The sequence below is a fragment of the Patagioenas fasciata genome, chromosome 7 (genome assembly GCF_037038585.1).
Source record: "Patagioenas fasciata isolate bPatFas1 chromosome 7, bPatFas1.hap1, whole genome shotgun sequence".
Taxonomy (NCBI): Eukaryota; Metazoa; Chordata; class Aves; order Columbiformes; family Columbidae; genus Patagioenas; species Patagioenas fasciata.
The window spans coordinates 36,715,856-36,742,154 of NC_092526.1; the positions used below are offsets into that span (position 1 = coordinate 36,715,856).

General features: G+C 42.0%; 2 protein-coding genes across 19 annotated transcripts in view; both read left to right on the forward strand.

Annotated features, from left to right (window-relative positions):
* PCNT (pericentrin) overlaps positions 1-22,100 on the forward strand; it is an 85,121-nt gene extending 63,021 nt beyond the window's left edge. For 8 of the 14 annotated variants that reach the window (XM_071811414.1, XM_071811417.1, XM_071811425.1 and 5 more), the window contains 18 exons: positions 365-892; positions 1,787-1,892; positions 2,324-2,478; positions 3,723-3,920; positions 4,201-4,374; positions 5,010-5,205; positions 5,935-6,148; positions 6,521-6,671; positions 8,018-8,734; positions 9,744-10,024; positions 10,540-10,642; positions 12,182-12,418; positions 13,584-13,748; positions 14,908-15,146; positions 16,102-16,190; positions 17,337-17,490; positions 18,838-18,965; positions 21,694-22,100. In XM_071811414.1, the coding sequence (XP_071667515.1) occupies positions 365-892; positions 1,787-1,892; positions 2,324-2,478; positions 3,723-3,920; positions 4,201-4,374; positions 5,010-5,205; positions 5,935-6,148; positions 6,521-6,671; positions 8,018-8,734; positions 9,744-10,024; positions 10,540-10,642; positions 12,182-12,418; positions 13,584-13,748; positions 14,908-15,146; positions 16,102-16,190; positions 17,337-17,490; positions 18,838-18,965; positions 21,694-21,737 (3,879 nt within the window). In that variant the 3' untranslated portion in view covers positions 21,738-22,100. The remainder of the gene's footprint in view (positions 1-364; positions 893-1,786; positions 1,893-2,323; positions 2,479-3,722; positions 3,921-4,200; positions 4,375-5,009; positions 5,206-5,934; positions 6,149-6,520; positions 6,672-8,017; positions 8,735-9,743; positions 10,025-10,539; positions 10,643-12,181; positions 12,419-13,583; positions 13,749-14,907; positions 15,147-16,101; positions 16,191-17,336; positions 17,491-18,837; positions 18,966-21,693) is intronic. The other 6 variants (XM_071811423.1, XM_071811427.1, XM_071811424.1 and 3 more) reach the window with 4 other exon arrangements.
* Positions 22,101-24,198: 2,098 nt separating this feature from the next.
* DIP2A (disco interacting protein 2 homolog A) overlaps positions 24,199-26,299 on the forward strand; it is a 104,410-nt gene continuing 102,309 nt past the window's right edge. For 2 of the 5 annotated variants that reach the window (XM_065840422.2, XM_071811429.1), the window contains exon 1: positions 24,234-24,465. In XM_065840422.2, coding sequence (XP_065696494.1) covers positions 24,369-24,465 — 97 coding nt within the window. In that variant the 5' untranslated portion in view covers positions 24,234-24,368. Of the gene's footprint in view, positions 24,466-26,299 lie in introns of all 5 variants that reach the window. The other 3 variants (XM_065840424.2, XM_071811432.1, XM_065840423.2) reach the window with 3 other exon arrangements.

Consider the following 26,299-nt stretch of genomic DNA (forward strand, 5'->3'; position numbering starts at 1 on the left):
TGTCCAGTTTGGAAAGCAAGTTTTTATTTGTATTTATTTGAAAATAGGAAGATTATCTACACAGCTACAAGGATTGCAGTTTTGTCCTGATTGATACAAAAGTCAGCTTTACAGAAATGCTTTTGCTTATTGTACAGATTTTTCTTTTTTCTCCAATCGATGATATTCTTGATAAAAGCTTGGTTAGCTGGCGTATCAAATATATGAAAGTGTTGCATCATTTTTACAAAAACCTGGGAATAGTAATAGATACAGCTGTTAAATTTGCGAAGATATTTTTAAATGCATGTTTTTCAGTTTGTAAAATCATATTTAAAATCATATTTAAAGTCTGTTATACAGTAAATGTGTTATTTCATTGTAGGAAAAAGATGAAGTTATGTTTGACTTGACAACTCACAATATAAACCCAAAAACTCAGATGAAGCAATCACAGGAAAATATCTTGCCTCAGGAACTGGATGTGACCAACAACTCTGAGGACAAGCAAGATTTGAAAAAGCATTCCCAGCAAATGTTGGAAATTCATCAAACTCCCCATTCTCCAAAACACAATTTGAACGTAGGCAAAGAAACTTCCAAAAGCTTCCAGAATTCCATTGCAGACGTGGCTTCATGGGGCTCACCTGAGATTTTGAGAAAGCAAGATACAAGCATGGAACTTCAACCGATGCTTCATCTGACACCCTTTTCAGAAGTTGGAAGCACAGATTTTGAAATTATGCACAGCAGGTCATCCATGCAAGACGACAATTCCGTATTGCTGGGATATTCTAACCTGTATGAAAATGCCAGTGAGGAAGCAGCACTGGGAGCAGGAAGAAAATCTCCAGCTTTCTCTGAAAGCACCTACTCTGTTGATGATGACCAAGATATGGAGAAGAAGATTTTGGTATGTGATATTTTATGTTGGATTTAAGTCTAATTAAACAAGACTGCTCAGCTCTGCCCAACTCTGATCATTGTAGCAGAAATTTACACACTGAGAGGGGATTATCCAGTCATGTTTTGAATGTGGGATTGCTTGTTCCTCTCTCACTGTCAGATAGCAGAGCATAATTCTGTATTAAAACACTGTTTACCACTGCTTCTAATATCTGAAAACAATTTTTTAAACCCCAAAATTGAACAATTCGCTGCCTACAGCAGGCTTTGTGTCCTGCAACATCTATGTGCCGCTGATGTGGTGCCACTTGTGCTCTTGGAAGATTTGTTGAGAGAACTGTTCAGATCATGGTGCTTTGGCAGTGATGCTACATGGAAGTAACTGACAGATTTGTGATAATGTGATAATGCAATTTGTGATAATGCAAGTAGCTGAGCTAAAAGTGGTAAAACTTTTTTGTTACCACAATACTCAACTTACTGTAGCAGTTCTCCACTTATGAGTATCTGTTGTTGAGTGTTAGAAGAGACTGTTTAAAACTCAGAGAATAGAGGTTTTTCTTTTTAAAGGAAATATTTTTGATATTTGTGTCTGTATCATTTCACATGAGGATAAAGTCTGTACTTCAGAAAATTAATCTTCAGATGTGTATTTTGTGTCTTGCTCTTGAAGAGCAATTTATTATAAATATGTCTGTTTCTTAAGACTATTGAGAAGGAGAAAAAAGAGGTGGAATGGGTGCTAAAGAGCACCAATGCTGCATTCATTGTGGTATTCACCATCTCTAATGCTATGATGAAATAGGCATTTGCCAAAATCTGCACTAGTCACTAAGTTGTTATTAATGCAGACACCTCTACAGCTGGGTTCAAATAACTAATGTGAAAAAATCTTTTCAAGCAGATGAGAGAAGCTGATAATCTAACTTTAACCCCTTCTGATTTACAAGATGATGTAAGATCAAGAGCATCTGCTGTAGATGCGATGAGCGATGGATATGGCAGCCGTAAGTTAACTTTGTTTGTAGATTCCTTTCACCTTTTGTTAACTTCAGTATAAAAATATTGTAACGTTTCTTCTTTCTTCCATTTTCTTTTCCTGTAGATCTTTCGTATGAAAGCAAATGCCTTTGTCAGGTGATACTTTCTTAGAAAGACTTGTATATTTGTGCTAGTGGAAGTCTGCTTTTACCTTTTCGGCTTTATATGGGGTTTTAGTGAGTCCTGACTTAACTGCAACACTTTCTCTGGTGCTAAAGGCAACTTACAACCTTTCTACTTGTTTAAGTTAGATGAGATCTCAACCAACTAACATCAGCAGACCCCGCATTCACACTAGGAGAAGAAATTGCAGTTTTTTGGAAAGTGGATATGCCAATTTCAAGTTGTTTTCATCTTTGTAACACTTGCGCTGTGGGGGGGCTGTCTTTTTCTTCAGATACCAGCTCCAATTTGGCAGCTAAATTACAACAGGAGCTACAGACATCAGACCACCTAGATGCCAGTTTCATGGCTTATCTGCAGTACTGTGGAATGTTTCCAGATGTTATGGAATCAACGAGAGAAAAGGATATACTTTCACCACAGCTGAAGGTAATACATGATTGACATAAGCATGCCAGCAAATCAGAACTGAATCAGCAAAAGTGAAATACTAATATAAAATATTTAGCTGGTACCTTTACAGTGCAAACTGTTCTGTAATGGTTTAAACTTCAAGTTGATTGCAGTTCTTGAGTCATTTTTTGCATATCTCATGTGACAAATTTACTGATATTTGTCTTGCTTGTACTTGCTAGAATTAAATAAGTTTTGGCAGGGCAGGACTGGTGATGTTCCAGAATGTGATGGTACAAGAACTGATTGACCTGGTCTATGGATTTGTTTTGGAGGCTTCACAGAAAGCTGTTGCATAAATAAGCATAGTTAGGTGCCATCGTGCTCCCCTCTCTGTTGTTATCATTCTGATACGCTGGAGAGCTGTGGAAACACCACTGCAAGGGGGGAGGGATTGTTCAGAGTCAGTTTAAGGAGCAGGGAGAATAAACAGAACACTGAGCAGTGACTTGCTCGTGAAATAATCGCTATTTTGATTTCGGTGACAGAAAAGCAACCCAAGTTGCATCAAAAGTTGAGTCGGTCAAAAAAATGTGAAGACAGACTATCAAGAGTTAAAGAAAAGTACTCTGTGTTGTTGTCAGAGTGAGTAGCAATGAGGAAAAGCTCCACATGTAGGCTGGGATGTTTCTGATGAGATAGATGGAGAAAAGGACTTAAATCTCCAGTGACCTTCCTTGAAAAGCAACCAGGAAACATCTGTGCATGATGTAATAGTTTGTGAACAGGGAATTTATTTAAAAGTTTATTTTGCCTGACAATGTCAGAGGAAACTATTTCCACTGCGTAAATTATTAAGACTGATTGTTTTGGGAGATGTTATTTGTACATAATCTGCTAAATTAAGCCAAGGTTGTCTAACTACGTAATTCAATTTTCTGGCATCACTGGGCTTTAGTGACAGGACTTCAGACTTGAATAGAATTTAATTTATTCCCAGGAAATTTGACTAAATAGTTCAGAAACAATAAAGTACGGTCCTTTGGCTTAACTGCACATTAACGTGTCGAAGTACGCAGCAGTAAGATGCGCTGGCATTTGTGCTTTAATGTTGTGAATACAGGATTTAAGAATATAGTAGCCACTGTATTCTTAAATATGGACCTTGGTTGTTAGGCGGTATTATTTTTGTTGTCTAGTGCTATCCCATCGCACTCTTGCACTGTCAAGATGCTGATGCCTGTTTCCTAATACTATGTTTGTTTGTTTCTCCTTCTCAGACTGTGCTCAAGATGGTGTATGAAGAGAGCCGCAAAATATTGGCTTTGTCAGAGCATCCCTTTGGCTTTAGGGAGCTGAAGAATGTTCATGAGAGCAGAGCAGTGATGGAGGGATGGCAGAAGGAGGGCTTAGCCTTGCTGGATGCGATACAGTCACTGAAAGATTACCTGAGCAAGGTGGCAGATAGAGGAGACAAGGTATGGCAATAAAAATATCCTTTAAAACAAGGTAACCAGTTTTTTACATATATAGAAATACATACTGTAGTTAGTGTGTGTGTGTGTGTGTGTATATATATGTAAGTATGAGGAGCAAGGGACTTTCTGAGATTTGAACAGGCCTCTTCACCTTTGGCGTGCTTAAATTAACAGGAATATTCTTACACAGTAATGATACGAAAGACAATGGATTTGAGATTGTCAAGAGATGCCATTTTTAAAAAAAAGTATATAAATATATATATATATTTTTTAACAGGAACATTCAGGTATTGCTGCTGACTGGAGAGGAGAACTTCTGCAAGCAGTACAGAGCATCTTTGAAAAGGAGAGAAATGTGTTGCAAATTGACTTGAGGTCACACTTCTCCAATCCTGGGTCTGGTGATGAAGCTTCATTAGTGGAAAAACTGGAGTATATCATGAAACAACAAGTAAGAAAACCTCTTAAAGTGTTATGCTCATACATCAGTTCATCTATTCCCCCATATTTTTTAAGGTTTTTACAGTTTTACTACTTCTGTTGTTAAATCTTACCTCGTGCATTAATCCAGGTGGTGTGGGATCAGTAAGCTTTTATAGTCTATGTTTTGGTACAGTTTTTCTCAAACTTTGTATATTGTGCTGCAAAACCTGTGGATTGTTTTAGCTAGCATTCAGAAAAAGACTGACCTGGAGATTGTGATAGTGCAAAGGAAATATTGGATAAAAAGGGGAGGGGAAGAATTCCATGTAGAGCTTCACAGACTTCTGGTGCAAAGGGTACGTATTGAGCTAACTCAATATCTGCTTGGGATTTTTTGCTGATAATATTTAGTATTTAGGTTCAAACCAGGTGGCTTATTGTAACTATGATGTATAAACTATTATTAATAACTATTACTCTATCTGGAATCTAGTGAAGTGAGGTTTTCCTTTTTTACTTAATATCAACATGAAGAATGAACTTTGATGTCCTGTGACGTTCCCTCTGTATGGAACTTGTACTTCAAGGGTTTCTTGAGGGTTTATCTTTGTAGAAAATATGGGAATAGCCTTGCAGATTTAACAGGACTTGGTTCATTTTCAGGAGGAACAGAAACAGATCGTTGTAGAGCACCTTTTCTCCTCAGACCGGAACAGTTTGCTCTCTGAAATACAAGATCTCCGAGCTCAGCTCCGCATGACGCACCTTCAGAACCAGGAGAAGCTGCAGCAGTTGCAGGAAACCCTCACCAAGGCAGAAGATCATGGGAGCAAACAAGAACATCACCTTCGGAGGAAAGGTAGTAATGGCCAAGTTCTTGTTACCTGCTCTTTTATGTCAGTTCTTTCCTTTTTTTTGCCTAGAAGATAAAACAAAGATGGTTTTGCAAAGAAGTAGATGCTGTACAATTCTTCAGTTTTATTAATGCCCTCAGGTTTCCTACAATGTTAGCAGAGGAATGAATTCTTCTTTCTAATATTAGTAGTTAAGAAAAATCTGAAAAGCAAAGATAAGCTTTAAAATGACCCAAAGCAATAGAACCAAAGGGTGACTATTTTATAGCCTACACATGTAGAAAACTCATCAACAACAGTAAAATACTTTTGTTGGTTTTCTTTATGCATATGTTTGCTAGTAAATGGGTGGATTTGCTTCATGAAGTTTAGAATCCATTAGTAACAGGTTGCTTACAATATATCACAGTAGCTCATACAGTCTCACCAGCTTTCCTGTTCTTTTCACTTTGCCCTGGTAGTTAGAGAAGTTTCTTCACCCTGAGGATCCCAAAGCAGAGACTCGGGCATGAATTTCAGGAAGTCCTTTAGCAGCAGAACCAGTATATAGAGATAGACCAGCTCTCTCTATGTGCATCTCTCTGCTGGTTCATATGTTTGAATATAAATTAATTATCCAGACAAAACCACTTTAACACAGCTGATTTTTTTTCCTCAACTTGAACCAGTGTAACTGATAACATATTGTCAGATGTTTTGTAATACAAACAACTGATAACATTTTCTTATTCTAGTTGAATTATTAGAATATAAGCTTCAGCAGGAAAAATCTGTTGTAAGTGACTTGCACAGCACCCTGGCTGAGGAGCAGAAGAGAACCTCTGAAACATGTGATCTCCTGAATCAAGAGAAAACAGCCCTGAAATCAGAGTTATATGAAAGTAAGCAAGAGAATGAAAGGCTGCAGAAATCCCTCGAAAAGCTTCAGAAGGAAATAAACCAGTTACGGTGAGAAGCAGATTTATTCTTTGATTTATCAGCAGGTCTGAAGGAGCTTTATAATCATTGGCTCCACAAATGGCGCAGCACTTGGAAACACAAAGAGGAAAACTAACCTCTGTCTCTTTTCACAGATCTGTTAATTTTTTCTTTACTAACTGCTTAAACTTACCTGATCTTCAGTCCAAATTCTCATATTTACCTTTTCTGTAGCCTTGACTGAGAAGATTGTGAAAACAAGTGCATGTTGTAGAGGTGTACTAAAAGAAAAGACTGGTTCCTTGTGTCCTTCATGCACCTCACTCCTGCAGCTTTTGTCTTAGTCTTTTGGTTCTTACTTCTGTTTGCCTGATATCTTTTGTGTATTTTTGAACTTTGCAGTTTTGCACTGGAAAAAAAGGAAAAAGATTTGACAGCTGCACTTGAAGACTTGCAGACTGCACGGCTGAAGGAAATGGAGCTGCGAGGTTTGTTTGAGGAACAACAGCTTCAGCATAAGAAAGCAGGAGATGAAAAGACAAAGGCCTTGGAGGTAATGGCCTGCATCTTAGTGCTTCAATTAATTTCATGCACCAAGGGAGGTGAACTAACAAGTTATTTTTGCAGTATTTATTATGTTTTTTGCTGAATAACTATTTAAAAGCCCTCAAACTTCTACTGAATGTGTGTAGCATTTATTTTGGTTTTTAATTAATTGCGCATACTGAAAGAAGCAAAAGTTGTATGTCTGTCTTTTTTATATCTTCTTAGTGTTTTTGGAGCCTTACGCTTCCACAGTTACATTATTTGGGTCAGCTTTCTGCTGCCCTTGCTCTGTGGGGAGAGCCAGATTCTACACTTGTGCAACTGCGCCCGTTATTCCAGAGCAAACGTGCTGTGAGGATGTGATGTGTATGATCAACTGAGATTATAAAGCAAACAACCCAATGATACACATGCTTGGCAGAGAGTAACTGGAGCCTTTCCAATTTAACATGTGGTTTTTGGAGGTTAACCAAAGTCTTTTTTCGTTCCTTTTCTTCTAAATTGAGCAGAAAGCAAATGAACAGCTTTTTCTCTGATACTGTAGCAGCAATGACTATTCTTGGAAAAGGCCTACAGTGACTGGAAAAAGAGGGAGGTTTAACATTAACCTTTTTATGAACTTGAAAACCATAACCAAATGGTAACAGATAACTCTCAAAATGGACCTAGGGATGGATTATTTTTATCAGTCTGTACTGTCTGTTTTAGAGATAGGGGCTGTAAAATCCAGAAGTTTTACATCTACTCTTACTACTTACATTTTTGGTGCTTTTTGAATCAACATGGGTTGATTTAAACAAACACAGGAGGGAAGTATTTCGCCATGAGAACATTTAGCCATTGGAATAATCTCAGGGAAATGGTGGATTTCCCCAACATGGGACACGTAAGATTCAGCTGGACAGGGTGCTGGGCCATCTTGTCTAGATCGTGCTTTTGCCAAGAAAGGTTGGATCAGGTGATGCTTGAGGTCCCTTCCAACCTGGTGTTCTGTGATTCTATGGTTTCTGCTTCAGACATCGCTTATGAAGGTGATTGATGTGAAGAATAGCGGTTTTCCTACCGAGGGTCTTACAAATTGAATTAAAAAATAATGTGTTGGAAGGTATTTTAACATGAGAATCTCTGGTTTTGTTACTTGGTGTCACGTTGCTCATAACCATGCTTCTGGCACTTATAATTAGACAATTAAACTTGTAATTTTCAATTTAACCTTTTTAATACTTGAACTACTCTAGTTCAATCTTGGATTTCTTCCTGGATAAATCAGGAGGTTGAGAATTGCTAATTGCCAGCCTGCCCCACATATGAGTGTTTGTGCTGGACTGTTAATATGTGTTTCCTTTTGAACAGGAGCTGCAGGCTGCCCTGGAGTTGCAGTTGGTGCAGCACAGCCAGCTCTCCGTATCCTTGGAGCATGAGCAAACGGTAAACGACAATCTCCGCAAGGAACTGCAGATCGAGCACTCTCGCTGCGAAGCGTTGCTGTCCCAGGAAAAGACCAAACTGTTGGAGCTCCAGAGAAATCTGGATGCTGAGAAAAATCGTTCACTGGAGCTCCTGAATTCCTTGAATCACGAACGCGTTTTGACAGAACAGCTGAGCATGAGATTGAAAGAAGGCGCTTCTTGTCAGCACAGGGAGTCGCTGCTGGAACAAGCCTTTGTTCGAGAGCTCCAAGCCCAGCTGGAAGAAGAGAGGTCCCGAACTATAGAGCTAGCTGCTGTTATTGAGAAAATGCACCAGAAGGCCATTCGTTCCCAAAGGCAGCTCGAGGCTGAAGTACAGATGTGCTGCGAAGAAACCCAGAAGGAGAGAGAGGCCAGCGACAAATTGCGAGCGACGCTGGAATCTCTTCAGGGTCAAAAGCAAGAGGTAATCCGGTCCCTGGAGGCCCAGAAGGAAAGGGAGGCGAAGCTGAAAGCCGACTGGGAACAACTGCAGTCGCTCGTCAAGACGATGAAAGAGCAAGATAAAAACAAGAAAGAGGAGAGGGAGAGAGAGCGAAAACAACATCACCAAGCAGAGCTGGAGAAGCAGAAGGACTGGCAGAGAGATCAGGAGAGACTGGTGAGAAGGCATCTGCAAGCCTTGCCTTACATTGAAATAGCCACCAGCTGGGATTTAACCCTGTGGATGGCGTTATTTAACTGAAATGTTTCCTTCCCTTGAACAAAGAATTCTGAGAAATGCATTAGATAAGCTCTTTTCCTGCATTTCTCACACACAGCCGTTTTCAGGGGTTTGTGTCTGGATTTATTGTTGCCAGAAGTTGATCTTCACATCCCTGCCTGTGCTGGGAATTGCCGGTTGTTAACGAATGGAGGAGAATATAGCTTAAACAGAGATGGAACTGAACTAAGGTTTCATGTCATTGCCCTTATTTTGAGCTAGGTTCCTAATTATGGTTTGTGATAGTATCAGTTTCACCCTTCTTGTCTCTTAGCTCCCCCACTTTCATTAGAGGAGGGCAAAGGCTTTGCAGGCCCTCTGGAGACTTTTCAGTCACCACATCTGGAAACGGATGGAGAAAATGCCTACTCCCGTGTCATTAAATGCCTTCCTCGTGGCCCTGGGTCATGGGGGCACCCCAAAAAATCAATTTAGGCAGGTGATAAGCTCCAAATAGGCTTTATTCTAACCAGAACTGTTAGTGGAGAACCAAGCAGAAGTGGGGTTTATCCACTGCAGTCCTGTTGCTCCAAGGAAGACTAACTCAGTGGGGGTCTCCAGTGAGGTCCATTTATAATCTAAGTTGAAGCTGAGCTGTGATTATTTATGGGAGTGTTCCAGAAACTTCTCTCAACCAAGGCCTTGTCTCTTGGCCAAGAGATGTGCATGACCATACTGGTCTATCAGACTGGAAGTTTCTGGTGCTTTCAGGGTGGGGGGAGTGCATCTGCCCCTATAAAATGGTCTGTGAGTTAATGAACAATGAATTGGATGTGCTTAGGTGTCACACTTTTATTTGCAGTCTGTGTGTGTATGTGTGTGTGTGTATTAAAAAAAGCCCCAAACAAACACTTATATATGGGTATGTATATGATGCAATTAACTACTACTTATTCTGTTCAAATAGCAAAACTTGGAACGGCAACACCAGAGGGATGCACAAAGAATTAAAGAGCTGCAGGAAATACTGGCAGTATTAGAAGAAAGAGAAAGAAATCACCCATCTCCAAAGCGCCAGCAAGAACTGTTGTGTACCTTAAACAAAGAGCCAAATGCCAAACAGGCCACAACGAAAGAAAGCGAAAAATCGCATTTGCAACAGCAGCAACAACAGCTGGAGAGGATAAGACAGCAGCTGCTTTTTGTAGCTGTGCACCTGAATGAGTTCGTATATAAAACTGTAGATAAGTGAGTAGTTGTTCATAAAACAGTTTTCTTTATCATTCTATGGGAAAGAGTCAATTGGTAGTTTGGCAACTGCAGAATGCTAATTAGAGAGCAATCAAACAAACAGGTTAATCAACACATCTGCTTGATTGGAATGGGAAGCTCCATGGAGCATGGCAGGGAAAAACAAGGTGTCAGGAATGAGTGGCCGAAGAGCAGTAATTTCTTATTTCTTTGGCAGCAAAGTAAAATACTACTGACGTTTTGCTGTAGCCTGAATTTGCATGGTAGAATCTCAGACTGGTATAAAATACAGACTTCTGAATAAATCGTATGTGGCACTATTTAGAAATTCTACTCTTAAAAATTAACAAAACTTGTTAATTCCTGTGTGTATTCATAGTATTTTGTGTGATGAATAATCCATAAGTAAAGCCTCAAAATGTAAAGGTGTTCCAGTGGGGAGAAGGAATCAAATGTACATTAACATTACTATAAATCAACGTGATGTTAAGAAAAGTATTTCTGTTTTACAGAACAGTTAACGTTTGGTCTGCATCAAATGATGAAGCCATAGCCTCTTTACTGCAGACGTTAAAGGAACTAAAATCAGATTTATTGTCTACTCCTGCATCTCAGGTAAGAAAAACAGCATATATTGGTCAATTATCAGTGAAGTTGTTCTGTGTACTTTGGGTTGCAATACACATATAAGCTGATTTTTTTGTTGTTGTTGTTTGTTTAATTTTTTGTTTCCCCCCTCCACTTCCTTATTTGGTAAAACATTCTGAGGAAAAATGTGTTTTGCCTTGGGGATGGAAAAAGGACATACTCTCGTACTCACACTGTCATTATATTAACGTATTTTAGTAGCGGACTCCTGCTTTTTTGTTGTGTTGCAGTCTGATGCTGCTTCTCTGTGCATACAGAGACACTTGTTTTTGAGCAAATTGTCAAGTAATTTTTGAAAAGCGCAAGGGAGGTTTGTTATTTGAGTGTTTTGACTGATGTTTGTGGTGTTGCAAATACTGTTTGATACAAGCCTGGGGATTATCAAAGGCTGAGCTCAGATCTATTGATACCAAGCACATAGCTCTTAGATTCCATCTCACTCACCAGGTAACTTTGCCCTGTCGTTTCTATCTCTTTCTTATATTAAAGAAAGAGATCTTTGCATTGCAGCTCTTTCAGACAAATTTTGGGCATTTAGGGCTAAGTCTTGGCTCTTTTTGATTCAGTCTCTCTCTGCTTGATAGCAGATCCGCAGCAAACACTCCTTTAAGAGTGAGTTCAGGCTGTCTGGTAGGTGAAGAGGCTTTGGTAACTTCTGCTGTTCTCCTGTGCTCTGCAGTATAACTCATGATATATGACAAGTTGGCCAGGCATGATGCAAACTCTCCCTGTGTCTAAGTGCTTACAAAGGACAGTAAATATTTTCCTTCTGTTGCCTGTGCAACCAGTTAGGTGGTTGCCAAATGGATCATCTCCAGCCGTCAGAAGGGGGATGTGACCTCCTCCCAGGTAGGTGTTACTGTGGTTAAACCTTCCTCTCCCAAAGCTTTAGGTCCCTCCGCTGTGGACAAAATGTTCAGAAAGCCAGTGGGGGAACCAGACGACGGTATGGCTCTGTTTAAATCTGACTTAGCAGAACTCCCTCCAGAGCTGAGCTGTTTTTCTGGCTCAGCTCCCTCCAAGTTATTACTCTGCTGGAAAAAAAAAAAAAAAAATAGCTCGGGTGGTTTGTTTTCCCTCTGATGCCATTAGGTCTTCTGTGTTAGGAACTCTCTTGCAAATGCTTTTCACAACTTCTAGTTTGTCCAGGCTCTCGTTACCATCAATTAGCAGCCCTCTGAACATTAAGCCAGTGAATGCCATGCAGAATAACAGCTCCTCTCCTGTTGGACCAGACTTTGCAATTGCTTCCTCCAGGGACCGTGACCACACTAAAATAAAGGGATGGAAGTTTTTTGACTTATGTTTTATTTAACAAAAAACTAGTTTAGTGGAGCTCTATAAAGACATATGCCTTTCTGTAGCTTACAGAGCGAAAACTGTAGCTTGATATCCTTTTCTTCTGTGGACACAAACACCCTCCTCTCTGCTCTCTTTTCAGGCTTTGATTTTTTCCAGAATCGCCTTTTGTTTCAGGCTCCTCCCTGAATTTCTCCTTCCTTTAAGGTGCTGAATGACATGCTCTGGAGACCAAAGGAATTTACTGCTATTACCTTCTTGAGCTGTGATAAATTGGGGACTGTTAGACAGGGAAACTGTCAAAATGCCAAGATGAAAAATCTGTGCAAAAGTAAATGTGGAATCAATCAATCAAATGCCAACTGGTGCAGCAGAAATCAAGTGGGTAGATGGATCTCGGATATTACGAGTATCTGTTACTGCCTTCAAATTGAGCTTTTGCAGGTCTGTAGAATGCCTGGGATGGTGGGACCATAGTCCTTACCTTACATCTGTGAATTAGATAATAAATACAGGACGAGAGTTTAACTTGTGCAGAAATAAATACCTAATTTCAAAACAATACTGAAGGTAGTGTTAGATCTAGAATAATTTTTTAAAATCGGTTTTAAATTTGCTGAGAAGTGGAGAGCCTTTGCTTTCAGAAGTTTTAAAGGAGTTACAAAGTCGGGAGGGAAGTGGATGATGTGCTGTGAAGGTACAGATAGCATTGGGATCCCTATTTGTTGCTGTAGATATTGCAGGCAGCAAAAAGACTTAAATGGCTGTGATTTATTCGACTTTATAAGATTATTTTACTTGACAAGTTGTGCTCTTCATAGAAGAGAAATGTAAATGGCACGTGCTAGTGTATTAAGGTGTTCATCAGAAATCACTCCTGAAAAAGTTCCAAATCCTAATAAGGTTGTACTTAAATAAGTTGCTAGGAGAAATTTGGGTCAGTGGTGTGTAGTGGCTCCTCTGATGCCCTGAACTTATTTCAAGGGATAAAACATAAACTGCCTCAACAAATATCTTCTGTTTCTCTGTGGTCTGCTGGATCACACACTGATGTAACCGTTGACCGTTAAATTGATAATTGATCTGAAGAGCATTCTGAAGGTAGAACTTACAGAGAATTGGACCTGGAGTTAAGTCTCATTCCTACAAGAGATGACTTCCCACAAAACTGACTTTCTCTGAATTCATTGTGATTTTTCAGAATTTACTTCTGTAGACACTTCACAACATGGTTTTGTGCGGGCATGTATATACACAGACACTTTCTTCTCAGTTCCTGTGCTGCCTGTGGATGTGGAATGAAGCCAGATGATTTGTTTCCTTTTCCAAGTGTCTTGTTATTAAAGGGAACAGGATTCCTGATCAGACAGATCTGCAGAGAAGGGGTAGCTTGATTAAAAATTAATTTGATATGTCTTAAGAAGGGCTGCTTGTGTGTTTCAGCTCCCCACCCTCCCATTTAAAACTGAATGCCATTGCTGATTTTCAGGCTTATTTTTATGTGTTGGTTTGTCCGTGAAGTTAGATTCTTATTCAGTTTGAGATGTTTGGCAGTGGAAGTAATGTGCAGAAACGGTCACAGCTCACTTCCTTTGGGTTTCTTTTTTAGATCAGGTCAACGGATGATACCGCCTCTGTTCATGAACTGGAGAGAGACGCTTGGCAGCGAGAGAGAAACATTTTGCAGAACGCGCTGAAACAGGCTGAATCGGAACTGGCTAAAGTGACTGCGGAAATTGAAAACAAACCAGTGGGAGAAACTTCCAGTCCAAAGGTAAAACTGGTGGTACTGGTGTGGAGCTTGATGAACGAGCGACGCTGTAGCCATTAGTGTGTCTTTTAAACCTTTGGGACTTGCCTAAGGGATTCATGTCATGTGTAGAACTGGTAATTTAGTACTTGTATTGTTTGAATAAATATGATAAAACTTGTTGTTGCAGAGGAAGCAGGAAGCGTACAGCTCAGATTTCTGGGCATAAAAGTATCTGTTAGATTATGGCATTTAACTTACTGCTGTAATCTTTTTTCAGTTGCTATTATAAAAGGTGATTTTATAGATCAACAGTTTTATAAGCTGCATATTAGGAACACTTTCCCCTTATGTCCCTCATCAGAAATGTTCCTTTGTAACTTGTTAGTGTTAGACAGAAACTTGCACCAAAAGCAATCCAGCTCTTTGGAATCCCTTTCTACTCTTAAATGAGAGGGAGATTCAGATTTCTTGCTTAAGCGTGACAATATCAAGCATCCATTATTTTTAACTTTTCACCCCGATCTTAAATACTTTCTGTTCCTCTGACACATTTGCTTGTAATGAAGTGAGATGGGCACTCATCCCAACATGCTTTCCAGTTAATATTCATGTAAAGCAGATGTTATTTTCTTTGTTAAGAAGTTAAACTGTTTTAGAGTTTTGGGTATGGCCATTTTGCTTTGAAACGTTCAGGAGATGTAAGACAGTCTGACACTCCAAACTCGGGAGCTTTTTAGCTCTGTGCAGGATTGTGCCAGCTGCCTTCTGTCCACAGTGTGGACATTCGACATGAAGGCACCTTTTTTGTGGCTGGTTTTCTGCACACCAACCAATAAGCAAAATTTTCTAGCCTAGTCAAGCCTTCATGGACATAGAAATTCAGTAGTATGGTGTCCAAACTGCCAGAGTGTCGCACCGCTGCTTTGCACCAAAATTGGCCAGGTCATGGAGTCTGATTATACAAATATTTGCTCAAAATTTCATTTTAGAAGTAAAGATACACTGCTTCTATACTTCATAATTATTAAATAGCTTTCTACAATTTTGTAAAGCAAAATAGGTTGTCAATCCATGAGACATTGCTGGAAAAAGCCACCAACTTTTCTGAGTTTCTGTAGCTAAATCTGAACAGATTGGAATTTGTTTTTCCTTTTTTTTTTTTTTTTTTTCCATTCTCCAGTTGCAGAGATTATATAGGAAGTATCTTAGAGCAGAGAGCTTTCGAAAGGCTCTAGTTTATCAGAAGAAATACCTCTTGCTGCTGCTTGGTGGATTTCAGGACTGTGAGCAAGCAACCCTCTCTCTGATAGCACGGATGGGGATCTACCCCTCCCCCGCAGACCTGCAGCTTTCGGGATCGCGGTCCCGGCCTTTTACCAAGTTCAGATGTGCGGTCAGGGCAATCATCGCGGTATCAAGGTAAAGCCAAAACACTCGCTGTCTGTCAAACGTGGTGTTTTCTTGGAAGTTTTTAAAATTGATAGTTCCTGTGGTTTATCCTAGATTAACATTAAGCAAAAGCTGTCTCCAAAAGTAGTTCAAATGTGACTTGTTAGCTGTAACTTTGGCCAAGCTGTTGTTTCAGAGTTTGATGTGTACAGAACCACAGATTTAGAAAAAGCTGCTTCTCTCTTGAGAGAGACCCAAGTGCGATGTATTTGCGAGTCAGTGCACAGCAATGACAAACTGATGTCCTTCCAGGTCTGACCATTATCTTTTTGGACTCACTGGATAGTCTGTTTAGTATCAGAACGTGATCATTTCATCAGGGGTTGTTTTCCTCTCGAGTCCCATAGCCTGTGTTTCATTGGGTATGATTCTATCATACGCTGTTGCTTACTGTCAGATGGATTTTGTTAGCTGCACTTAGCATGATATGCCATCTGATAATGGCTTTTGAATCCATTTAATGAAAAAAAGAAAAAGTCTTAAAAGTAATAGGTGATTCTTTCTGAGCTATTCCCTTGTCTAGTGAGAGTGATTACTAGCAAGTTTGACTTTTGGGAGATGCCACAGGATGACTTCTGGCTGTTGTTTTTGATGTGGATGCTATAACAACAGCAATAGCGAAGGATGCAGGAATAGTGACCTCCAAACTGCTCCTCTGAGGCAGGAAGAGATGCCACAAAACTCTCTGGAGACTGGGGACAGAGGAGCAGTGCAAAACCAAGCAAACCTTTCCAACAGTTAGAGCATCGTTGCAGAGTAAAACAGGATAAACCTTCACTCTAAAGACTGAAGAATTATTCCTTCACACCTGCAAGGATTGTTTCTTATGTTGTTTAATAAATTTCATGCTGATACCAAGTTAATATTAAAGTTCAATGTGGTTTTGCTTGTTTTAATGATTGTACAAATTAATTTTGTTACTAAGGTTAAAGTTTTTGGTGAAAAAGTGGAACAAATTTAGCAAGAAGACCACACAGGGTGAAACCATTTCTCACAGCATAGGAGGTAATACAAGTAAGTGTTTTTCTCTTTCTTGATGTGTTTCTTTTAAAAACAAAAAATACCCACAGAGGTGGCAAAATCTGTTTACCTGTTGACACAAATTTGTTTACCCATTTCCTGAACACAATGATTATGAGTTTACAAGGCCATTGTAAAAAATTACAATGGAAAACTTCCAGAGTTTTTAGTTTACAACAATGGCAAGCTTCTCCTCTTCTCCCTTTATTGCAATTTCTCAGGCTGTGAAACTGAGTCTTGTGTTTGTAAAACTCATCTGTAAGGACTGTGTTCCTTTGAGTTACATACGGGTGCATTTGTAAGAATTGAAGCATACATCTTAATGCAGGACCCAATATTGTAGAACTGTCCCATTTAATGTAATATTCCATTACTTGTGGCTTTTCAACACTCAAAATTCAAGTGGAATAGTGCATTTTTCATTACCTGGTACTACATGATTTTCACTGTTTCTAAGTTGCTGGAAACACTTATTTAAAAAACAAAACATAAAATATACCACAAACCCCAAACGAACAACATCCTACATAAAACCACAGTGGTGTGGTTCCTATGAAACTTGAATCCTGAAACGCATGCTGAACTTTCCACCTCACTACCGAACAGCATCTTGGCATCCTCATGAAAACATATTTCCTTTCTTTTTTTGTGATTTAAAGAGCTTACAGAATGGATTTTTCTTTTTTAATGAAAGCAAAACAACACTCCACCCTCACCCCTCAGACCTTCACCAAACCAAACCATCTCTGCTGAATCTGAAGTTGGAGAGTGTAAGTCAACAGTAACATATAGTTAGAGCAACAAGAATTAAAATCTCTTGAAAAAACTGTTTGGCTTGTACCAGCCATTGGAACATCCCGTGTGGTTATAGCAGCAGCTGGTGAAAAAGCAAGTCTGGAGAAAGAAAACAGTGCAAGTTCTTCATTGGCAGGAAGTAGTTTCTTGACATTCAAACGTCAAACTTCTGTTAAATCTGGTTAAAACAAACAGATTTAAAAGAAAAAAAAAAAATGGCAGTTAGCAATAGAAAGTATATTTTAGCATCATTTAAAACCAAACACAATTGTACTCTGCTGTCATTCTTGTGGGTTTTATTGGTTAGGTTTATGTGTATTATTAACTGTTTTACATTTCCCACAGCCCCCGGTGCCAGAACAGAAGTTCTGAAGGAGCAGCAGCCCCCCGCTGTCCCCCTGGGCTCTCCCCCAACCCGCGACACCGGGCTGTGCCACAGAACCAGCTCTGCCAGATTCGGGAGCCGCTCTCCCCGCTCCCCTCACGGCTCACACAGCAGGTCAGTCTGCAGCCTCTGCCTGACCCACAGCCTCTCATTAAAATAAAACCACTTACAGGAGGAGCTACTTGAACAAGGGGATTAATTTGTTGTCTTAGATCTGCTAGATGTTTTTGTTTCAAGATGAGTGAAGAAAACTTTTCCTTTGCTTTAAGCGTGTCTGTTCTTGGACTGGGGACATTCCCAGTGGTGTTCCCCAGTTCAGTTTGGCCATGCTACAGGATTTACAATGGCTATGCCTGTCAGCCTCCTTTGAGGGGTAGTTCTTGTTGCCTTTGGTGTGCAAGTTGTACATTAATTTCTGAGCATCCTGTGGTAAGCGGCTCCCCTACCATATGACAGCGTTGCATTAGTATTAGCTGCCTTCTGACTCTGTGTACGCACACAGAATGGGAGGTGGAGAAATCGTGGGACATGTTCTGTTGCGGTTTTTCATGAGTTATGGCCAGATCTGCAACCCCAGCTGCTGGTTGCTGTGTTGGATGTCACAGGTGATGTTCTCTCTACAACTACCTGAAAGGAGAGTGTAGCATGGAGGAGGTTGGTCTCTTGTCCTGAGTAGCAAGTGATAGGATGAGGGGAAATGGCCTGAAGTTGTGCCAGAGGAGGTTTAGATTGGATATTAGGAAACATTTCTTCACGAAAAGGGTTGTCAGGCATTGGAACAGGCTGCCCAGGGAAGAGGTGGAGTCACCATCCCTGGAGGGGTTTAAAAGACGTGTAGATGAGGTTCTTAGGGACATGGGTTAGTGCCAGAGTTAGGTTATGGTTGGACTCAATGATGGTAAGTGTCTCTTCCAAACAAAACAATTCTGTGATTCTATAAATAAACCCTTACTCCAAATAGCAGTATGTTTGTGCAGCGTGTCCCCTTCAATGTATGTTTCTGCTAATATCTGAAATTTGTTGTTAATGTCCAGAAAGGACACACAGTCTACCATCTAAAGGGTCTCCTTTCTCAACCTTTTCCTTCAAGACAGTATTTTCCCTGCTGAACTGGAGAGCACGTGCCTGGATGCAGCATGTTCCTGTTCAGTCCATCTCCACAGAAGGAAGACTCTCTCTGACTGCACCTTTTGTATCTGAGGGACTTTCTGTTGCATATTAGTAGAGAGAGATTTATAGATAATCCATCTTTTATCAAAACATTCTTTCTTTTGACTCCCCTATATACAAAGCTGCCCAGTCTATAACTTTTTTTTATATGGAATTTTGTGGTGATGGTGGGTTTTGCTGTTGCTCTAGTTTGCTTTGCACTGAATTGCTGCCTGTACAAATGTTAACTTTATTGTATTTATTTGAGAGCATGGCATGAAAATAAGACAATAATTTGTTTCCCTTTTTAAGATTGCATCCATCCACAAGTTCAGCTTCAGAAAAGTCCCTTGTGCCTGCTCAGGATTCTGAACGATCGCTAACAGAATACATCCATCGCTTGGAGGTCATCCAGCAAAGACTAGGGGGTGTGCAACCAGGTAAGAACCACCTTGTTACCCTCGCTGTTGCCAGCAGTCTGGGCTGCTTTTTGCAAGATGTCTTCCTATGTACTGCTTACAACACTTAAAGCATGAAAAGAGCATCATTTTAATGCATAATTATAGTTGTGGGGGCAGAGGGGAAATTAAGTACATCTCTGAAATAAAACCTTTTTGTGAATCATGGATAAACTAGTCCAAGTGTGGCATTTCTCAAAATAAGTTCTTAGTGAAATTCTATAGAGAGAAGGCTGAATAACTTCATGTGACTTCTAGCTCACTCCTGCTAGCAAGTCTAAATAAGGAAGGGTTGCATTCAAATCAAGTTTCATATAGAGTTAATTTGCTTTAAAGTCAATGAGAACCATTGTAATAGCTGAATGGGGCTTTCTCTGCAGCACAAACTATAATACTTCCCTCATTTATTGCTCCCTTGTATTCCATAGCATATATATAAAAAAATTGGAGTCTGGTAAAAACAGCCATCTAGTTCCAAGATTGATCAAAGAGCACACAAAGGATTGTAGTGACACTCATCTTTGTTATTTAAAACACTTCCACCTAATTTCTAGACTAAATTTACTTAGTTTAATCTTCTAGTTACTCTTCTTATATCTTCGTTATATCACAGAAATTCCTTGTCCCATGGAAGAACTTATAAACTGTCATCACATCATCCTCAAATCATCTCCCATCAAGATATGTTTAGATGTGTTTTCCAATGTTTTGTTATATTTGAGATTATGTCTAAACCTTCTCCAGTGTATCAGGATTGTGGAAAAGGAGCTGGACCTCTGGCTGTAGTGTCATTTGTGCTGGACCAAACACAAAGGGAACTTGTTCTGTGTTTGTATGTGTAACCGTTGTGTTGCAGCGGTAGCCTCCTGCTGCCTGCCCACCACAGAGCAGGAACACAAATGTAATATTTACAAAAGTCAGCTGTTCCTCCAGGGCCTTTGGAGCATCTTCCCCAAAGCTTGCTTCACCCAGCCAGGCTATGTTGCTCGTTTCCTGGCCTGAGCTAATACGGGCCACCAGCTCAGATGATGCCATTGATGTTTATGTTCAGCCTTTATCTCTTTTGTCTGTTAGGGCTGGTTCCTTCCCCGTGTTACTTCTGGCTGCTCATCCCCACAATCTGTTTACTTCCTCGTGCTGCTTGTGAGTCCCTGTGGTCCTTGATCTCCAGGCAAGCACTGGTTACTTCCTTCCACCAACTGCCACCCTTGGCTCCCCATAATTTCAGCCAAAAGCTGGAAAGATGACCAGGTAGAGATGTAGTTGTGGCACCAAGGGAGGACCCTGTGAATTCCATTGCACATGTGCACCTTGCTTGTCTCTTTCACTAAGTGTAACTGTTGTCAGCTGCTGTTTCCCAGGCACACTTGCCCCCTGTGATTGTCCTTCAGCCTTTGCCCAAAGATGCGGGCCTTGATACTGGTTGTTCTGAGATGACAAAAATATTGGACAGTATCTGCAAATCTCTGCCAGTCACTAGTTCTCTTACTGCTGGGCGCTCCTGTGGGCCTTATCAGCAGCAGATCAGCTCTGGGGGGTATTTTTATAGGATTCAATTGTTGATCACAGCATTAAATAGTGACTCTTGGCCCTGCAGTCATTGCAGATGCTCATTCAAATCACATCTATGATGCCGGCTCATCAGCAGCACCAGGTTTGGACATTTGATCTGCGTTGTAGAGGTGCTGTATTGTTCTCATTCAGTTCCCCACAATTTATAAATGGCATTATTAACTATGGACTTTACTGCTTTTGGAAAAATAAAGATTCTTAAGTTCACTTCTGAGGCAAATTTTTTATGATTATGTGTGATATTTCCAACACATTGTTAGTGTTAACTTTGAAAAATTAAACTTGAAAATTATGTGTTTCTCTAGACGGAGAGGAATCTTGGCTTTGTCAGCATTCACAGGAGCACTGGGGAAAGTCTGATGTGTTGTCTGCTTTTTCTGGCTCTCTGACTTGATCTAATTAAAAAACAAAATTAAAACAAAACGGAACAAAAGGCTACCTTTGCTTGCAAGTCCTAGTCTTGTTAATGTTGCTAAAGTCAACAGCTACAATGACTCTTCCATGTGGGGACTTTGACATTGCTCTCAGCAGGCTTTGATGTAGAAACCTTAATACCACGGTATTGGGTTGGGGTTTTGGTGTGTGTCCCCCCCATACTGTAGCTGTTTATGGCAGATATAGATAGATAAGCACATTTTTTTAGTTGAAACCTGACAGTTTTTTCATAGAAATAAGGTGTTTTGTTTTATACTAAATGTGGAATAAGTATTCCACAACTGGGACACCATTAATAGCAATTTTGTGGGAAGTGTGTATGATTTTTTTTTTAATTTTTGTGTTACCACAATGATGATGCCAGGAGTTACAGAAAGACATCATAGAATCATTTCAGTTGGACAAGACCCTCAGGATCATCAAATCCAACCATAACCTAACTAGCACTAAACCATGTCCCTTTAACCCCGGCAGATTAGAGGGTTTTTTATGCTCTTAACCTGGGGCGCCAAGGTTCTCTTTAGCAAACGTGTGAACTTTCAAATCTCATGTTGTATTGTTCCTAGGCGGCTCATGAAAACAGTAATTGCTTTTAGCGTAGCTCATATGAAGCACATTGTGGAAATTACATGCTGCTAACTGCACCCTGTTGCTTCATCACACAAACAGTTTTTAAATATTAATTTGTTTTATTTAAATTTAGGACAAGTTCCAGGCCCACCTCGCCAGAGAAGCATGAAAAAGTGATGAGAACGCTTCTGAGCTCCGTCCCGCGACCCGCTCCACGAGTTACTGCTTCCTTCTGAGTCGGCCCGTACTGAATGGAGGCATTTGCCAGCTCTTGTGCAACCAAATAAAGGGCAGTGCTTTTGCATCAGATTTTTATATGACTCTTTTTATTATATTTTAGTACTTTAAGAGGAAATTACTTTTCACTAAAACCATGTTTTACATGCTCATGTGAAATTATTAGGAAGTTAACAGCTGATGTGTGCCTGCGTCACTGTATTGTAAGTTGCAAAGAGTCTCTTTGGTGTTTATTTTTTATAGTGTATAGCTGGATTCCTTGTAAAAAAAAAAAAAGTTATTAAAATGGCATTTTATTAGTGAGTTGTTAGATTGTATGCTTATTTTTTTCTACCTTACCTATTTCCTTTTTTTTTCTGTTCCTAAACTTGTATGGATTTTAATATTTCTCTAGGATCACTGCCTCAGTGTCCAAGGGATGGTGTCTCCATGGGGCACAGGCTGCGGGGTCTGTGTGCCCTCCACCCACTCTGTGACAACCACCTCCTGCTGTGCTGGGTGCTGTTTGCTGATTATTTGAATAATGCGGGTGCTGTTTATTACAACCGTATCTTCAGTCTAAGATCTTTTTAGGGTGAAATTTAAAAGGGATAGGGTACCTTTCACTTCTAGTAAAAACTCAACGTCATGACCTCCTACTTTACCAATTATATGCCCTTTTGCAATTTAAACAAGTTTCCCCATGCAAAAAAAACCCACCACCACCACCAAAAACATTTTCAGCCCCTCTGATTTTCATACAAGTTTTCTTCCTTTAGTAATTTCAAATTGTTGCTGCCTTAGGGGTAAATATCCCAGATTTCCACAATAACAGCATTGCATTTTCTCCCATTCTTTTATCACCGACTTCCCTCTGTGGTTTTTCCTCTTCCAATCTTTATCTTTCACTTAGCACATTCCTAGCTAAAGGTGCTGCTAACAAATCAATCTCCTTCAACTTTGCTTCTCTTCCTGACCATCATACACAAACATGACCACACTCAGAATTTTTGCAAATTCTTCCTGCCAGCCTGGCGCACGCTGAAATACTTCTGTAGATCCACAAACACACTTGCAAAGCCACGCTGGAACTAGTGAGATGGAAAGGTGCAAGTCTTCTCCCTTTGTAATTATTTTTCTTTACGCAGGCCCGAGCACGGTTTCGCACGCAGGCTGTTTCCAGGAGCAGTTCTCTGGGCTGTTGCCCTTGAGATGGACAAACGACATAGACCAGGTTATTAAGGACAAACAGCAGTCTCCATTTATTGCCATAATGCCTTTTTATATAGTCTTTACCAGTTCATGTGTCTTTTTGCTACTGGTTACAGGCTGCAATAGTAACATATCATTGGCTAATATGTCAATGTTACTCATTTACTCCCATCTTTCTCACGGATATACTTTAATATCTTCAAGGCTAATTTCTGTTCCCATACTATCTATCATGGGATCCATGGACCTGTGGTAGTTTCCACACCTGGAATACTGTGTCCAGTTCTGGGCCCTCAGTTCCAGAAGGACAGGGAACTGCTGGAGAGAGTCCAGTGCAGGGCAACAAAGATGCTGAAGGGAGTGGAGCATCTCCCGTGTGAGGAAAGGCTGAGGGAGCTGGGGCTCTGGAGCTTGGAGGAGACTGAGGGGTGACCTCATTAATGTTTAAAAGGTGAGTGTCAGGAGGATGGAGCCAGGCTCTTCTCGGTGACAACCAATGTTAGGACAAGGGGCAGTGGATTCAAACTGGAACACAGGCGGTTCCACTTAAACATGAGAAGAAACTTTTTCTCACTGAGGGTGGCAGAGCCTGGCCCAGGCTGCCCAGGGGGGTTGTGGAGTCTCCTTCTCTGCAGACATTCAAACCCGCCTGGACACCTTCCTGTGGAACCTCATCTGGGTGTTCCTGCTCCGGCGGGGGGATTGCACTGGATGAGCTTTCGAAGTCCCCTCCAGTCTCCAACATTCTGTGATTCTGTGATTACCATAACATGTCCCACACCCCTCTGTGCCATCCCCACTCAGTCTGGAAGGTCCTCCAGGGTTGACTGGTCTGATGGGTCTCGTACCTGGGCATGGGGGCTGGGGCTGTCTCAGGACCGCCGTGGGAGGGTGACCCTGACATTCTGTGATTCCCACACTGGGCCTAGGGCTCGGTCGGTGTTTCCAGAAGGTGCCGCAGCACCGGCGGGCAGGGGCGGAGAGCGCTGGGTGAGCGGTAGGGTGGGTCGTGCCGAGACCTTCCCGCAGGCTCCCGGAGGAGCTCTTGGTGGGTGTCCGGAGCCCCCTGGGCCGTGCGGGTCCCTCCGCTCCCTCCAGCGGAGCCTCCGGCCGCCGCTTCCCGCCGCCAGGGGGTGCGCGCGCCCGCCCGGGCCCGCCCCGCGCGAGGCGGCCTGGGAGCGCCCCGCCCCGCCCTCGCGCGCGGCACGCGGCCCCCGCTGCGGCAGCGGCTGCGCGGGGCGGCAGGGCCGGAGCGGCGCCTCCTCCCGTCCGTCCCGTCCCCTCAGCTCCCGGCCCGGGGCCGCCGCCTCCTCCCCAGCCCCACCTGCGGCCGCGCTGGGCGGCGGCTCTGGCGGGGTCCGCTCGCTGCTCGCCCGCACCATGGCGGCGGAGCGCGGGGGCTGCTCCCTCGAGGCGGTGCCGCTGCCGGCTGAGGTGCGGGAGAGCCTGGCGGAGCTGGAGCTGGAACTGTCGGAGGGTGAGTGCGGCGGGGGCTGCGGGGGGGCCGGCGCGGTGGGTGCAGCCGCGGCAGGAAGCCCGCGGGTCGCTTCCGCCGGCCGCCCTGGGGGGGGCCTGGGCCCGCTGAGGGGCCGGGAGCCGCGGTGCCACTCTCTCGCCCGCCAGCCCTGGGAGCGGGGCGCGTTTAGCCGGGTTCGGGGCGCCCCTCTCTCTCCCCGGGAGCCCTGTCGCCGTGGGGTCACCCGGCGGCGATGAACCGCGGGGGGAGGCGGCCCCAGCGGCCCCGGTGCCGGGTGGCAACGGTGGGGACTCCCGTTCTGAGGCGTTTTGAGGTGGCCACGGGGTGTTTGTCCCTTCGGTCTAAACTGTGACTGAAATGGTCAGTTAGTGTGCAGCTGGGTACTCAAAATACCAGTTTGGGGTGGTTTCTTCAGTATTTATTCCTAATTATAGCGAAAATTTGAAACCTCTTCCTTTGGATCTCTATATTCCAGGCAGGAATATGGTGACATTCCCTCCACTTGTGTGGTTACCGAGCCCTTGCTCAGAGGTGGCAGGGACGCAGGGCCAGGCTGAGGCTCAGTGCCACACCAACTTAAACCCCAAAAGGTTCGGTGCCTTTCCTCACACCTCCAGGCTTGTGCTTGGTGGTAGCAGTGTATATATCAGTATATAAAATGTTTCACGATAAGTAAGATGTGCACTTACTGCATGTGTGCATAGGAATAAACCCTCACACTATTACTTATTTGATTTCTCAGGAAAACAGCCTTCTTCTTCTCATTGCATAAATATTTAGGAAAGAAAACATAAACTTTCTGATTAAGTATTCTTTTTCCACCTCTAGTCTTTCCCCTTGTTTTATGCTGGCCTGGAGGAATCTACCTCTTAAAGCCTGGTTCCCTGTGGTATTCTTATCTTATTCTGTGACCCCTGTGGAAATTATACATGTTTTCTTGGTAGGATGTTATTTTATTTTTGTTTTTTATGTCGATTCCCTGACATGTCCCACCCTGCACAGGTGTAGGAGCAAGAGGTGGAGGAGATGGAGGCAGCGTTTTCTGGGAGCAGTTAGTTATTGTGTTTTCCATAGCTATGCTGTCAAGCTGCACCTTGGAACAAAAGAGCTAAAAAGCTGTTAATGCCACGGTGCTGGGGTGGGAGCATTCAGTCTGCTCCTCAGGTGTTACAGCTTTCAGATCAGTACATTCAGGTGGGCAGAAACGGAGTTATTTCACCTTTGTGTGCTGCCTGATGTACGTCATGGTTTCAGAAATGATTCACGGATCTGCTGTCCTTACCTCCAGTGTGGAACCCTTGGTGCAGAGGCAGGGGAAAAGTATAGGGTTAGTAACTTTGTTGTCCAAGTTTAACCTGTCGCTGCATGTCTGCCAGAGCGGTAGGAAGCAGAACCTGGCAGGTACAGCTGCTTGTGCAAGAGGTTCCTGTGACCTGCGAGCTGCAGCAGCTGGTACCCATGTGCTCTGCCGGGATATCTTCTGTGTGGGTCCTGACTGCGTGCTTGTTTAACCACGGGGATCTTTTGGATATGGGTCTGCATTATGTTAAATCTGTGAGACGCCTGGAGTGATTGTGAGCTGTTGTAGTGCAGTGCGTCTAATACTGAAATTTGTATTGCTGTGTAGCCGCTGGATTGAGTGATTGGATAAAGTGGGAACGTTGGCTCAAACTTCTTGGCCACTCTGAAGACTTAGTTTATGATCTTGGGCACAATCTTTGATTTAAGGTGTGATTCCTTCTCTGCCCTGCCTAAATGACTTGGAAGTGTTTGCAGGCAGGGATTCTTCAACATCTGGTAATATATTATGTGCTCTTGTTGGTGGTCAATTGAA